Below are 16,128 nucleotides of genomic sequence, written 5' to 3'. Positions count from 1 at the left end.
TGGTAAACTTTCAAATGACACACAATTTTTGAACTAATAATTTAGTATTTTGAAAATGGGGCTTAGAGGCCTTTTCAAAAACAACAGAAATCTTTTATGTAAAGAATCAAAAAATCCCTTCATTTTTCAGTTAGCCCATGCTAGAGCATAAGTGTAAGGAGGAACTGCACCAATAAAGAATTAGTTTCATTTTCTCCATGTGACAAATAAATAAAAGCAATTTTAGAAAAGATATTTAAATGATAAAATACCATAAGAATATTTTTCAGTTATCTGGCTTTGTAAATTTGCCATGGAATAGCTGCAGTCACCAGGGTAAGTGAGGAAAACAAGATTATTTTTTTAAAAAAACCCCTCTCATCTATTATTCTCAAAACCTACTCTTTTTATTTTCAATTCCCTTCCTAAAGGCTTTTTTATTAAAACTATTTTTAAATCTGCTTTGTACCTGAAGGGAAAACTCAAGTGAGTGATGTGCATTTTAAAGAGAAAAGTGGTTTGTCTTTTCCCTTAATCCTGACAACAATATAGTACCTCTTTATTTCAAACCATAATGATTTTTTGGTATGTCTTTTCCTTTATGTCTGACACTGGTCTTGATGTAGAGTGTATTCTTAAAAGTAACAGATTTTCACTGTGAAAAAAGTGAAAGTTTTACATCTACGCTAAAAGTCACAGAGCAAGTTAAAAAAAAAAAAAGCAACACTCTTGGGAATATGAGTATAGAAGGAATTCTTCACTTTATATGAATGATGATGATTTTTGGAAAGTACTTAATATGTTTTTATTCCCAAAATTTTCTTGTAATCTTCTCTCACCTTGTATATGGTACAGACAACCTGATTGATGTAATAGAATTTATAATTTTTCTGCCTTTATAACACCATTTCAGCATGTTCACATTTTCCTTTGCTACTCAGTATGTCAACAGAAGCCTTCTCTCTCCTTCACCCACTGGAGCAGCTAAGAAATATAAGACTACAATGTAATACTTTTCTGGCAGTCTCTCTGATATCCCCACATGCTAAGCAGCACCCATGAAACAGCTTGCTATTCTTGTGAGTGGGGAAAATCAGGAAGGGAATTACAGTCTGAAAACAAAGGTCACTGTTTCATCTACCCTCAGAACAGCAAAATATAGGCTGAGAAATCACAATTTATAACATTTTATAGAGAGACATTACCTAATTGTGTTCCTCCTAACCTCTTTTCAATTGTCTATAATTTTTAATACAATTTTATATACACCTGATGCATTAAAGGTTACAAAACCCCATTTTCTTTCCCTGTTCTTTCTTTTCTATACCTTTTTTTGTCTTGCTGAGATTACATGACTGATAGTCAAGGGAATATGGGATTCTCAAAATCTGGCTGGGATGCGCCAATTCTCTTTGTTCCCATTGCTATAAACAACAAAAGTATCCAAATCTAAAAACAAAAGGTACAGATGCACAGAAAACATTCTTTAAGGAAACAATACATGGCAAAATCATAAAGTCATGCACCTGCATCTCTGAGAATTCTGTTGTGTATTCTATTCCATACAGGAACTGCCTTACCAAAAAATCCCACTAAATAAGGACATTAAGTACTCAACATCTTTGGCAGCACAGTGGATTATTGACCTGAGCAAGGATAACAGTTATTGTACCATCATTTTCAAATGGAAAAGACAAAATCTCCTTTTCCTTTTCAGACTCTCCTCATCATACAATCCTCTCTAAGGACATCAGAAAAATTGGGGATGTTTTTAAAATTCTATGGCTTTTCCCACTCCTGAAGACTTGAAATCAATTGTGTTTGATTGGAAAACCTTATTTTGATTCATGTGCTTGTATCACACTTCTTCCCATGACAAGTAGTGGGATTTCCAAATGACACCAAATTTAACTATGCAAGTCCAATGACAATTTTTCATAGGAACTAACCTCTACTTTAGCAGTTCAGAAATTTTCTTACACTTTTCTTTTTATTCAAAGTATCATGGAAAAAGGGGAAATTGAAGGAGTCCAGGGTAAAAAAAAAATACACTGTCTAGCAAAACCAAGATGAGTAGACTAAAATATCTTCCCAATGTCTTAAAATTGTTCGTAGAACTAAAACAAGATACTGCTTTCCATTTTTAAATGGAAGTTTTCATGGGGAATTTATTTTCAAGCCTGGAATTGCAGAAGCTCTTGTTCCTTCAATACAGCAGCTATCATATTATGTCCTACATCCACATATGCACCTTTTGCACTCCTTGAACACCTCAGCGATCTCTTCTTGTTTGGAAGTCTAAGTTCATTGAAAGCCACTATCAATTAAGTCTTTTGTTTCCATAGATACTGCTTTTGAAAATTTTGACCAACAGGTACTCAGTCAAACTATTTCACCTGAAAATTACCTATTTCACTGCCAGGATCTCAACAGCAGAATGCTGCCAACATCATTAGGTGTTTATTCAGAAGGCCAAAAGGGTAGAATTACGGTTATTAATGTCAAAATCATTACATTTACTCTTCTTATTAAACTTAATTTTAAAAATTCAATACTATATATTTATTCAAATTAAACTTGTTTTTATTATTTTTATTCTTCCTCTGTCTTCATAGAGGATAATGCAATTAAATCATAGAACTAACTCCAAGCTCTCAAGATGCACAACTTTTAGTGAAGCAGCTGAAAGAAGAGACATTCAACATCCATAAGGACAAGAAAAAAAATGATCCAGTATTAAAAAAATAAAAAATTAAATCAAAAGTTAACGCTCCTTTCTTTTAGTTATCACTCTTGCAAACGTGAAAAATAAAATGCAGTTAATTCTCTACAGATGCCCATTCTCCAACTAACTTGTAGCAAAAAAACTCTGTTGCAAAATTTTAGCAGGAAAGAGAGAGACAATTAACTGGAAAACTGCAGCTTAGTTAAGAAAAGAGCAAGCAACTGTCTGTTAATACATAGTTCTTTTAAGGTACTCCTAATACTACATTTAGGAAGTAAATGAGCTGCTATACAATTACAGGGGAAAAATAGTACAATTATCACAGAGATAACTTGGGTGGACAGCCTACAATTTTTGACTATGTTAGATAGTATTAGTGAAAGAATAAATAACAAATGAACTGACATCAAGGGTCAAATGCAGTAATTCAAGAGAAGCTTTAGGCCTTTCACAGAAAATATTTAAATGGGCAGAATTCATAGCAACTTCAATTACCAGTTCTGGAAATATTCTGTCTTGTATTTACTTTTCTCTCTTCTCTGCAGAAAACCACATTTCACACAGTGACAGAGGAAAATTCGCAGGTCCTCTTCCTTCTGAGAAAAATTGCTTGCAATATATCTTTTAAGTGCGTGCATGACTAAGTATATATTTTTAGTCAAAGCTCTTGCAAAGGCTACAGTGTCACAAAAAAATGCTTTCAAATGAAAAGCCAATGGCCAACTAGCAAACTGTGCTGAAGCTCAGCTGCATTTTATAGATTTTTTGCCATTTGTACCCTATGAAGTCAGTCCTGCACTTAATGGGCAGTTTCATAGTCAGAGTAAATCCAAACAGTCTTTACCAAAATGGTGCCACAACATTTTACACAGGCTGAAAATCTCATGCTGCTTTTGTCAAAAAATGTGCAGACTAAATCCATATTTTTAATCTATCTATAGTAAAGACTTAACTACAGCAATTTTCAAAGCATCCTTAAAAACCTCCAAAATAAATGTTAAGACATGTAAAATAAAACACAAAGCAGGAAAAATATGTGACCTCTGTATTCTTCTCCTCCCTCCTCCTAAATCACAGGTTATACAGGTGTGATTCATGCACAGTAAAGCCAAGAAGGTACATATTTTTCATTACTAGTAATGCTGGGCATCTATAAAAATTCTTTTAATGAAAGTACATTTAAAGGGCATGAAAATTCTTCCAGAAATGTGCTTACCTCTTCCAGAGCAAGGTAAATTGGAATTTCCTTGGCATTTCTTAGCACTTTCTTCAACTGAGATTGGACACGAATGTGGATGTTCACACTTTTTCCCAGTCCATCCTTCTTTACAGTCACATCTTCCACAATTACACTGTCCATGACCTTTATAATGAATACAATTCAAGATTAACCTCCATTCTGATGAGATATAAAAAACTCTTAATTGGATGAACTTTATCAAAGTTGGGGCTTCATTCAGTAATGAGACTGGCAAAAAATACAACCAATCCATTATATCTACTTTTGTGTCTGAAAATAGCACTGTCTACCATTCCATTTGAGCCATATTCCCCTTTCTGCTTTTTTCCTTAAGGGATGTTTAGCCACTTAGCACATGATCCAATGCAGAAGGGTGGAACAGAGATTAAAAATACACATTTTACCACCATTTAGAAATGTGGAATGTCACAAGGCAATATTTAATTTATTTTTATGTTCTTTTTCTACCATGGTTGCAGCATATTCTCTAAGAAATATATCAATACCATCCTTTATCTACTTGCAATCAACATGATCCACTAGAGACAAGCATTGTCTCATCAACTCCAAGCCTCAAAACAGTGTCTTCTACTAAACAGTGATATACAAACAATAAAATTTTGAAATATTGGGCATAACCACTTCTCATTCCAGTAGGACAATTAGATGTGTTTTTTGGTATCTTACGGCATGTCTGGGATTATTGCCTGCACATATATTTCCTTTATATAAAAGCAAACATATGCAATTTTTCTTGAGCTTTTATCAAGAAAAATTAAAAAAAAAAAAAAGATAATTGTCCTTCTCTCTCTTTATGCTCTTTGCAAAAAGCATTGAGATTCTGGCAATGCAAAATGTTCCTAAGAAAAGCCTGAGAATCAGCAAAACAATATTCCTTGCCATAAAATCAAGTATCTATTTTCATGAGCTCAGACAGCAGTTTAGATCTCTCACAATTTTCACACAGTCATCATTGCTCCAATGTCCATTTTTCTATCCGTGTTCTTCTTGAAAACCATAGTAACAGAGATTTTATATCTCTTTTTAACCATACTTGCACTTTAGTACCAATTTATGAAACATATTTGTTTATTAGTTCACAAGAAGAAAATGGGAGGAAGCAATCATTCTAGGAGATCAGATTACTTCCCAGAATACAAGTCTTATTCATTGCACAAATAACTTTTCTTTACATTCACTATTTGTTTTCCTTGAAAAGCATTACAGACTTCCTCTTGTTTAGAGGATGAGTTTAGATTAGATTATAAGGAAGAAATTATTTACTGTGGGGATGGGGAGGCTCTGGAACAAGTTGCCTAGAGAACCTGCGGATGCTCATCCCTGGAAATATTCAAGGGATGCCTGGATGGGGATTTGAGCAACCCAGTCTACTGGAAGGTGTCCCTGAATGGAAGGTGTCCCTGCTAGTGGTTGGAACCAGATGATTTTTAAGGTTTCTTGCAACACAAACCGTTCTCTGATACCATAATTCTTCCCTTTGCTTTCATGTGTACCTGCTGACAGGTTGTGAATTGGATTTATGATCCCTGAACCAGAGAGATACTTATGGGAGGATTAGGCACTTTCATACAGTAGTTTTTTTGTTAAAGCCACAGCAAAGGAACTAATGAAATGTGTGAACATACAAATTTTCTTAACGGAAGCATGTTTTCTTTCCGTGTCAAGTCATGAGAGCTATTATCTCTTTAAATGAAGATAATCACTTTAAATGTCAAGAAGACTTCTGAAAGACAATAATTCAAAAACATTCTGAATGGCACTTCAGGTGTTAAAAGAAGGCATCCAATAGTCAAGATGATGTACTGTGAAATTACAGTCACCTCAAGCCATATGAAGCTTCTGGAGGGAGATGCCCTTGTGTGATGTTAAATCCTCACATCAGGGCTGTCAATTCCTGTTGTTTGTATTTTATTGAATAAACATAGAACTTCATTCAGTCACAGTGAAGCTCTTTACATAAAAACAGGATTTCCTATAATTTCTCCATGCTACTCAGGACAAAGTGGTTCCCTGTCTCTACCTATTAGGTAGACAGAACAAGACAAGAAAATTTTGTATCATCTCTTTTTGATGAAGGTTTTAAGAGAGATGGATTATTTTCCCTAATCTAACTAATCACTCTTGGATTCATCCCAAATCAATTTACAAATAATTGTGAGTATCAATGAGGATATTTTTCAGATACACCTAATGTATGTACACTTTGTGCAATAAAAATTTATTTCATATAAGAAATTAAAAAACCTGTCCCACTACAATTCCTCTATTAAATCTTTGATTTAATTGCAGATTCTGCCTGACTACCACAATAAACCAAAATTAAAACTTATGCATCTTTTCTATTTCTGAAACAAGACTAAACAGCAAGACTAGAAGATATTGTTAACACTGCTTCATGTGCAAATGGATTTTTTTGCACAATCTATTTTAGGAATGTATACTTGGATGGCCAGCTAAGACTAAATTAGGGTTTTCTAAAACATAATGGAAAGGGAATGGATAAAAATAATTAGTACTAAAATTTTTGATGAGGAGATGGAAAAACAAAATTATACTTGAGTTTTAGTCACATCAAGCAAGCCATATGAGTTCTTCCTTTCACATCTAAGTTTTCTTCATTTACAGTTATGTCTGTGTAATAAAGACCAACGTACCAGTCCTTAATCCAATGCCAAATGGCAATATCTTCCCCTATGCTCCTTTGTAACTGTCTGTACTTTTTTACTCTCTGCTTTCTTACAACCATTACCATCCTGGGCAGCAGCAGCTGCAAAGGCAATATTGTCCAGGAAAGGGGAGCTCAAGCATGACTTTTTCAGTTTCACAGCATTAGTTGTAGATGACAAGGTTTGATTTAATTTAATTAGGTTTGAAACTCTTGTGTTCACCATTAACTATAGAATGCATTTACCTTGTTGATTTGTACCTTTGCATTCCTTAGCTGATGCTGATATTTTGATCAGTCCCTGAGTGCTAAAATCCCTGACAGCAACACAGTGATACATTAAAAAACTGACAACCAACTCAATCTTCCTGCTGCTCTCATGACTTTGTGACTGCACACAGCTCTACATCATTCCAGTTTATTCATTAAATAAACCCTTAAATAAATATATAATATCTGCAAGTGGTTGAACAGTAACTAGTAAATTAAGTAACTGAAGGTTTCTGGAAAAGCTTCTTTTCCCCCCATTTTATTAGCTAGTTTCCTCTAAAGTCATTAAAAACAAAACAAAAAAACTCAAGCCAAAACAAACAAACAAACAAACAAAAAAACACATAAAAAAAGCCCCACAAGTGTTGAGAAACTTTTTCCTTTTTAAACAGGCAAAGAAAAAGCTGAACATTTTATGTATCATGCTGGTTTCAGCTTTCTTTCTCTATTACAGACAACTCCAATGATCTTTCTGTGGGACATATCTAACTCTAGGAATAGGAGGAAAATACACGACAACTTTATTGTCCTTGATGTGACTGTATTCTTCCTGTTATTAATTAGGCCAGACCAGGTTTATACAGGATGTATTGAAGCTGACAACCTCTAATCTGTGAAGTCCCTTTGAAATCACATTCATTTGCTTTTGCAGAATTCCTGTGTGTACAAATTGCATGCTGTGTACTGAACAAAGTCCTTCTCTCCCACCTAGTGTTACCATCTTTATTAGTATCCACACGAAATTGCCTGCAAAGTCTCTCTCATAATCTCAGCTTTTGTTAGCTGATACATGGAACATCTAAACTGCAAAACCATGGTTGGATGGAAGGATGGATGGCTGGATGGATGTAAACTGTTCTGAATATAAGGCTCTTAAGTCCAAGTAGAAGAAAAAGGAAGATGGATGTGTCTAAGATGTACAGTCTGGGCTACAGCTACAGAAGTGCAGCTGGGCCACATATTAATATTTTTCAAGTATTGATGCTCTACTTGGTCTCATGTCAATTTGTATTCTCAGGGGTCTATTTTTCATTGACCCATATATTTACTCTTCCTTGAATTTCTTCTTCTTGATTATCATCTATCTCTCTGCCATACAAAATGAAATAACAAACACAGTCTGATCTAATGAATTTCCAAATTTTCACAAGAAAGGATACACCTATATTTTAAATTTTCAACCATTATCCAGTTCATTAGGTTACAGTGAACACAAGGGTATTAGAAGAATCTAAAAGAGTCTTCCTAAAATAATCTACTATTTACAGGATTTTGTTACATGGCATGAAAAAAAAAAATACAGAATTATGTCTTTAAATTAAAAAGCCCCCTCCTGCCCCCCAAGCTTGGTATATTTTAAGATAGGAAAATGAGAATTGGAGCACTAGGAAAGAGGAAGATCAGACCAGTTGGAAGGTTTTTTATAAAACTACACCTAAATCCCCTTTATACACAAACCTTACCTGAACAGAAGTCATCAGAATATCTATCATACACTGCTTTGCAGTTTCTTTCATCACACTCACAAGTATCTCCATGAATATCACCCCAGTCACCAGTTGGGTCCACATCATGGCATGTACATTCCCCACATACACATGTGCCTAAAAATGTAAAAAAAAAAAAAATACAATTAAAAAAAAAAGACAGAGATAGAAAATTAACTGTGTAATTTAGAGTCACAGCACTTTGATTACAGGAATTTACACTTGTAAATTTTCAGCTCACACAGAAATGCAATTTCAAAGCTGCAAGTGATAATCTTGAGTGTGTGCTCATCTTGTATGATTTGAAACCTTCTATGGTTATTTAGTAGCAATACTTTAAACAAAAAAATTGGCTTCCTGTTCATGTTTCTTTTTGCTGTTGAGCCTTGCTAGTAGGCAACAAAAAATGTAGCTCACAGAACAGTTGTACATCTTTGACATCAACAGTAATTTGCCCTGTCAGTAATGACAATAAAAATCAATTCTTTTTAAATGACTTGGGCTTGGGCACAGGGGATAATTAATGGTTGTTGAAGCATAAACATTTAAACTACAAGAGAATCCAAATTAACACAGCTGAAAATGTCTAGGAAGTCATTCTTTACCTAAGAAGAACAGCAGCACAGATCTACATGAAAGGATACTCCTCCACTTTCCCAAGCCAATATTCAGGGCCACACCCTGTTGCTTACAATAAGAAGAAATGTGAATAACTGAAAATAAATTTGCATATTTTACTAACATGCAGAGAATATGCACCCTACTTATTTAGGAAAATCTGAACAAAAACCCCCAACCAAACAACAAAAAAAAATCCTTATTCAGAAATCCAAATATGCTCTAGGGCAATGTACTCACTACTTTTTTTGAGATGCTAACAGGCTCGTAGAAGCAGCCTGACCTTACTGATGCATGCAGTTCATTTCCTGCAGAGTGGCTTCACCTTCTGCTACTCTGCCAACACATTTGTCATCGTATTTAGGTTACTCTAAACAATATAATGTGTTTAAGGACAACAGGACAGGATGACTAAACAGTACACTTAGATATGGGCACATTCACTAATAAAAGGAGAAAGTCTACACAACCCAGCATGCATGACATGAGCAGGAAGAGCTACAGCCCTTTTTAATGCTAAGAACCCTGAGACAGCCCTCAAGAAACTTGTGCCTACTTTTTTATACTTTCACAATTCAGTGGCACTGCTGAAGAAGAAAAAAAACCATCCAACCAACCAACAAAATTAGGAAATGCCTCTGGAGAGTGATTAATCCTCCCAGAAACAACTTCAAAGTTAATTTAGATCAGCTGTCCTGGATGTCAGAATGCAGAACGTAATCTCACCAAAGTTTAAAAATCTAAATTTTCACATGTGGTCTAAACTGTTTGACTAGCTAGTGCAGGGGAAAAGATAAGAACAATTTATCCATCATAGCACTGAAGGAGGGTGGGTAGCAAGGTTAGCCTTGATATTTGATTTTTAGAAGGCTCAAGACTGACAAGATGAACTGTACTTATATCACAAGATGTATAAACACAGAAAGCTGGGTAAGTAGGACTAAATGGAGCAGAAATACTTTGTTGGAAAGCAACTTCACATTGTCAGAAGCCTAAAAAATTCTTATGAAGATAAAATCACAAATACATGAAAGGCTAAAAGCATGGAAGTATCACACAAATGTACCTTTGCATTGGAGGTGGCAGCTACTCAGAACATCAGCTATGCTATTCACACAGTTTCTCCTACTGCAATGCCAGTTTCAAGAAATAATCACACATATTAAAATTTCAAATTTGATTAAAAGATTGCTTTGATGAGAAATTCTTTGCCAAGAATTTACTTAGTGCAAAGAAAGCATCTGATATGATGACACTTTGATATCTATTATTTCCAGAACTACACAAAAATTTTATGCTGAAGTCCCAAGTCTAAATGAGCCTACATGATCTCTGTATTTGAGCCAAACTTTCAATTTCAGCCTAATTACAAGAAGAGAGGTTTCTAAATGCTCTCAGGATGATTGGACAATCACAATACAGCAGGTTTTGCCAGTAGAGATGCTTTTAAGAGAAGTATCTATGTGACTCTTGTTTATGTACTACTATAATTATTCTGGTTTATTGCCAAAAGAACACCCTGTTTTTTTAACTCCTTGTTCATAGCAGCTAGTGAAAAGCAAGCTTATTTTGTGGTTTTTTGTTGGGTTTTTTTTCCAAAATGGCAAAATTAGACAGAAGTATAAAGCAAAATTCAAATTCCAAAACTGTGTGCAGATAAAACCTTATGTAGTTAGAAAAACTGTGTGAAGTCTATACATTCCACAGCATTGTTACTGAATGCTTCACAAGTGGTTTTTTTTTGGTTGTAGTGGAAATTAAATGCTTTGTGTGTTCATTTTCCCCATTCCATTGTGGGTCTTAAGTCTTCTTTAAGAGTGAACTGACATACTGCTCTGTGACTTTACAGCACCTATCTGTTTAAAGTCAAAAATTTGGTAATACTTTATTTTGCAAGGTAAGTCTCTTACCAAAACAAATATGTACTAAATAACAAATTATCCTGCTCAATCTTACTACAAAAATAAAGAATGAGAACAACTTGAGTTTGCTTAATCAATAAGTGGATGTGAACTTGTGAAAGTTTATACTTAAACACAGGTAACTACCCAGATGAAAGTCTATATCCAGAGCTGAAATAGGTGAGAACAAGTAGAAATTCTCAGCAAACACAATCTATGTCTTTCTGTAGAGAATGCATAGAGTGAAATAAAAGCCAACTATATAAACACATCTAGAAGGTCCATGCAAATGACACACCTCTGTTGCTGCAGATTTTGCCATCTGGAGATGTGCATCTCTTCTTGATCTCCCAGGGGGTGATGTCACACTGGAATTCACATTTATCTCCATGCCAACCAGCCTCACAGTAACAGTTTCCACAGTAACACTTTCCATGGCCTTAAGCCAAAACAAATTTTGTACAGTGAGAAAGAGGCAAGTTTTTAAAAGGCATTAACAATTTCACTGTTTTGATCTTTTCTTTAAAAACTTTTACTGCTAGATTCAGAATAGAAACAATTTATAGTCCGTGTATGAATACATAAAATCAGACAAAAGATATCTGAACTACACTTTTCCCCTCTATTTTAGATCTGGTTTTCCTTTAACCATAGATTAAATCTAATCAAGAAACGCTAACTGACAACATAATTTTTATATATTTAAACTTTGTTTTTACTTTATGGGTAAATTTTGAAGACTGCAATATTAAAAAGTTTAAGCACAGCTTTACACATCAAGGTAGGACACATACTTGGCATGTCCAATAACACATTGTGTGTTCTTGACTCCTCAGCTAGTTGCAGTAAAGGTATCCTGATTTATTACACACCAACTGTGTTGTATATGGGTTCCCTTCTTCTTTCCCTCTGTCAGGAAGATCTTTGAACACGGCTAAACCAGTTCATTAAGGAGAAATCTTTTCAAAATTAATCTTTCAAATGTTCATTTAACAAAACATGCATATCTCAAAAAAGCTGACTGTATCATTCAAGTCTGGGTGAAACCAGCTCCAAAATATTTTCATCTGCTAAGGTATATGTGCCATGTGACTCACAGCACAAAGCTCTTAAATTAAGTAGTTGCAATTCTTGGTAATCTTAGAGCTCCTGAATCTGGACTTCAGAGGACAATTCTGCATACCCTCATTTAAAATCCCTATTTAATCCCAGGATTAAAAAAAAAGTTCTTTTTGCCTTCAAAGACAATTAAATGGAATTTATTTTGCTGTCTGTGTAAAAAAAAGACAGAAATATTTTACACAAGTACTCTCTTTGTTCAGACATGCACACAGGAAGCTCTACCACCAGATATGAATAGTCTAGGAGCAGACTGGAACACTCCTGTGGGCATACGGACACAATCTCCATCTGTGTAGCTTGAACAATGTTTGTAGCACCTTCCAGCTCAAAGACAAGCCTCCTTCTCAACACAGAAAACAGTATTTATAATGCCATAAATGGTGTGTATTGCACAGTATTTGACAACCAGGATCCTGCCTTATAATGACATGAAAGAACAGTTCGAATTCTGGTTGCTTTTCTGTCTATCAGCAGAGTTAATTTCATCTTATTTTTTGCCTTTCCTATCATAGATGAAATTCATTATTTATTCCTTTCTCTTCTTATCTTCCTGATTCTGAGTTATCATCCTACATTTATTCCTGATATTTCTAATTTTTGCTTCCTTGACAAAATTCCTGATAATCTATGTTCTGGTTTGTTTTTTGGGTTTTTTTCTGTGTGTTCTCCATTCTGCTCTCTCTTATCTGTGTCACAAAGCATTCACATTCCTCATATATATTCTACTGAAGACAGACACACTAAGATATGAATTACCTTAGTGATTTATCTTGTACAATTCTCTTTGCAGTTCTTCCAAAAAGAGGAGAACGTCACAGGATTTATTCCTTCTTTAACCTTAGCTCATTTTTGCATCTGAAATTTTCACTTACAATTTGCAGTGTGAAGTCTTGCAAATAGACTTACTTTTATTTTAAGTCATACATTCAGTAAAGATATTTTGTAGAACCATGCAATTAAATAATAGCCTGTATTAATCTTCACTTTTCTTGCACTCATTGAGATACATACCTGTACAAATCTCTCCTGTTTCATCATCAATGCATTCTCTGTCATCACATTCACAAAATTTGCCATATACCAGTCCATTTTCTTCTGAGTTGGCACATTGGCACCTGCCACACTGACATGTGCCTGTAAACATTTAAGAGACATTACCCAATGACTGCAGATTATAGAAAGAGTTTCATTAGTGTCAGAGATGGTACATATTTTATTTCTGAGAAGGCTGAAATCTAAAGATCATCCACACAAATAAAGACAGACACAGAAATTATCCATATCAACAAAAAGCCTAATCTTAGCTATACAGAGCATTCAAGTGCCTTCAAAGTGTAAAGCTGTTTTTTCACAGCATAAACCACAAAAAAAAAACCAAAAAAACAAAAAACAAACAAGCAGAAAAAAGCACTAAAAAAAAAACTTTCTGTCATAATGAAAAGCCAGAGCACTCAGGTAAGGCAATGCAGCAAAGGATGTGAATGGATTCCCAAACAGATCTCTCTTCTATCCCTGCTCATCATGTCACACATTTGCTTCTTGGTGTTTTGAGGAGGGCTGCCCCTCAGCTCAATGGCTGCCTTCCTCCATGACCTGCTCTCCTGAATAGGAAGAAATTCTTTTGTTTCTTCCTGGGAAAGAAGAATCCCTTCTTTTCCCTCAGGGGGTCTATCTGACCTAAGATCATAAATAACTATATGAATGAGTTCCACAGTAAAAAAAAAAATCACAAATACATTAGATTACATTAGAAATAAAAGTACTACTATGCCACTCATATAACAACCCCTTGTCCCTACCTCTATTAAAATTGAAAGGGTGGGAACTTTGTGCAATATCACATTACTGGGGCCTTGTGGTCAGTGGTTTCAAACAAGTTGTTTCAGTAGTCAATGACATCACCATGCCAGCAAGTACAGATTTTTTTAAAATCCACTTCACAACATTCATACTCCTTACATGACATCCATATGTATTATTGAAAACACAGCTATTGGCATCAAAGAAGTTCTCCAAAATAGAAGTTTTATGTTGATATTATACAAGATTGCAGAAACCAATTGATGTTTTCACCTTTACAAATTTTACCCTTACATGCATAGCATGACTTTTAATAAATTAATCCCATTAATCCAAAGAACAGAAGTATTGGGCTCTGTGACAGACATGGCCATTCTAAACAGTAAATTCTAAAAATGTATGCAAGAGCTAATATAGTAAGGTAATAATAATAATAATACAACTGATAATACAACATAAGTAACCTACAGAATTAGAGTTATTTGCTACAATTACTTGGTAAAAAAATAGAAATGCAATTTTTGAGGAAACTGTCATGATTACAGATAATTCCTGAATAGGAAAGACGATAAAACAGAAGATTGATTCTTATACTGGTCAGAGATTCTAAACAGGTCAGAGAGCTGGTGTAGCATAAAAATGTTCATTCCTTCCACTGGGGAAAGAGAAAATTGCTCACATAGACAACCTCAGTTTAGGTAGGATGCCCTAGCTGTTCTGACAAATTATTAGGAACTAAGTCAGAAAAATGAATTTTTGGTGAATCTTGATTGGTTACTGAAAAAAGTTACAATAAATGATTATCTCTGTTTGTAACAGCTCATGCCATCCCTTCCTATCTTTTGCTGGCAATTACAAAACAGAGCCCAGACCTCAATGACAATATTAGCAGCAGATCAAAAAGCAATCCCACCAAGACAAAATACAGCCCATCAAAGTTAGCCCATCAAATGGTCAGTCTCATTGCAATTCCTGTCCTGTTTAATATTAGCAAAAGCAAAACCATTTATTCTTCTCGTGATGCCACAAACACTTCCCCCATTAGCTACTTGTAGTGGCTGTTAAGCTATGTTCATTTTCCTGTGAAGACTGGGGCCACTTCTAACCAAGGAAAGAAAAAGGCTCTTTTTTAAGAAGTTTAACTAAGTACAGTGAGCTATACTTATTTTTGAAAGTCAGTTTCTCATTTAGCTATCTGTCATGGCTCTCTCGATAGCAAGTTTCATACATCTGTTGTTAGAAATTAAGTGCATCATTTACTCAGTGTGCTGCATGCTAATAGTTTTATGTTAAACTGGTTTCTTACCCTGTTTTACCTTCACTCTAACAAGTCCCACAAATCGTTGGCATTTTTTGCTCATGTCAGCAACTAACTTGTGAGAAATTTACTTGTATGACAATGTATGGATTCCAACAGAAACAAAAGACCAGCAATGGTGAGCAAAAGTGGCATTCTTGAAATATTTTTCCACTTGGAGGTCAATGTAATGGAAAAACCAGAAGGCAATTTCTGGTCTCAAAACTCAATTGGTAGAAAATGCCCTTTAAAATGGTACCATTCTTCAATTAAGTGTTCTAAAATTCCATTTGGTTTTTTCCTCTGAATTTTTTTTCAAGGAAAAGACCTATTTAAGTTAGGCTGGTCATAAAACTAAACAGTTAGGAGTATAGAGTGTTACCAAATCAGAATAGTGAAGATGGAAATATTCCTTTAAATGATTCAACACATCTTCTACAACTGATTTTAATAATCACAGGTACAATTCAAAAGTGTCTCAAAAAATTGCACAGCTTATTAATGTCCAGGAAAAACATTTGCAAATGACATTTCTGAATTCTGTAAACACACAAACACTTGATAGATGTTACATCACTTCCTGTGTTAACGCCATTGCAACAACATTCTGATGAGGAAAATAAATTGCACAGTTGCAGTGTCATCCACTCACAACAGCTGTGGATATATCAGAGTGCTAAAGTAGGTGTTCCTAATCAGTGTACGTTATATGCACAGAAATAAGCCTATAGGAAAATTAAACAGTTTGGTACACCTACAGTTACTCTGAGTCTCTTGAAACATACTATACAAAAGCATTAGTTAGAAATGACAGTGATTCTCAAGATTACACTGGGAGAGCACTAAGGTATCAAAAGCAACAAAAGACATCTTACCTGCACCAGAACAGATGATATCTTGAGAATTCTTGCACATTTCATTGCTTTTCTTCCTTGTAAGATTGCAAGTAGTTGGATACTGACAAGCTTCACCATACCAGCCTTCATCACATTTGCACTTCCCA

At 34.7% G+C, this 16,128-nt stretch overlaps 1 protein-coding gene across 1 annotated transcript in view; it reads right to left on the bottom strand.

Moving 5' to 3' along the window:
* ITGBL1 (integrin subunit beta like 1) overlaps positions 1-16,122 on the bottom strand; it is a 70,904-nt gene extending 54,782 nt beyond the window's left edge. Inside the window, exons 1-5 of the mRNA XM_031059542.1 lie at positions 16,001-16,122; positions 13,040-13,162; positions 11,205-11,345; positions 8,364-8,504; positions 3,921-4,067 (exon numbers count right to left, since the gene is read on the bottom strand). Of these exons, the coding sequence (XP_030915402.1) occupies positions 3,921-4,067; positions 8,364-8,504; positions 11,205-11,345; positions 13,040-13,162; positions 16,001-16,040 (592 nt within the window). The 5' untranslated portion in view covers positions 16,041-16,122. The remainder of the gene's footprint in view (positions 1-3,920; positions 4,068-8,363; positions 8,505-11,204; positions 11,346-13,039; positions 13,163-16,000) is intronic.
* Positions 16,123-16,128: the final 6 nt, after the last annotated feature.

The sequence above is a fragment of the Geospiza fortis genome, unplaced genomic scaffold, assembly GCF_000277835.1.
Source record: "Geospiza fortis unplaced genomic scaffold, GeoFor_1.0 scaffold84, whole genome shotgun sequence".
NCBI classification, from domain to species: Eukaryota; Metazoa; Chordata; class Aves; order Passeriformes; family Thraupidae; genus Geospiza; species Geospiza fortis.
The sequence above is the reverse complement of the archived record's forward strand: the minus strand, read 5'-3'. Positions and strand labels throughout refer to the sequence as shown.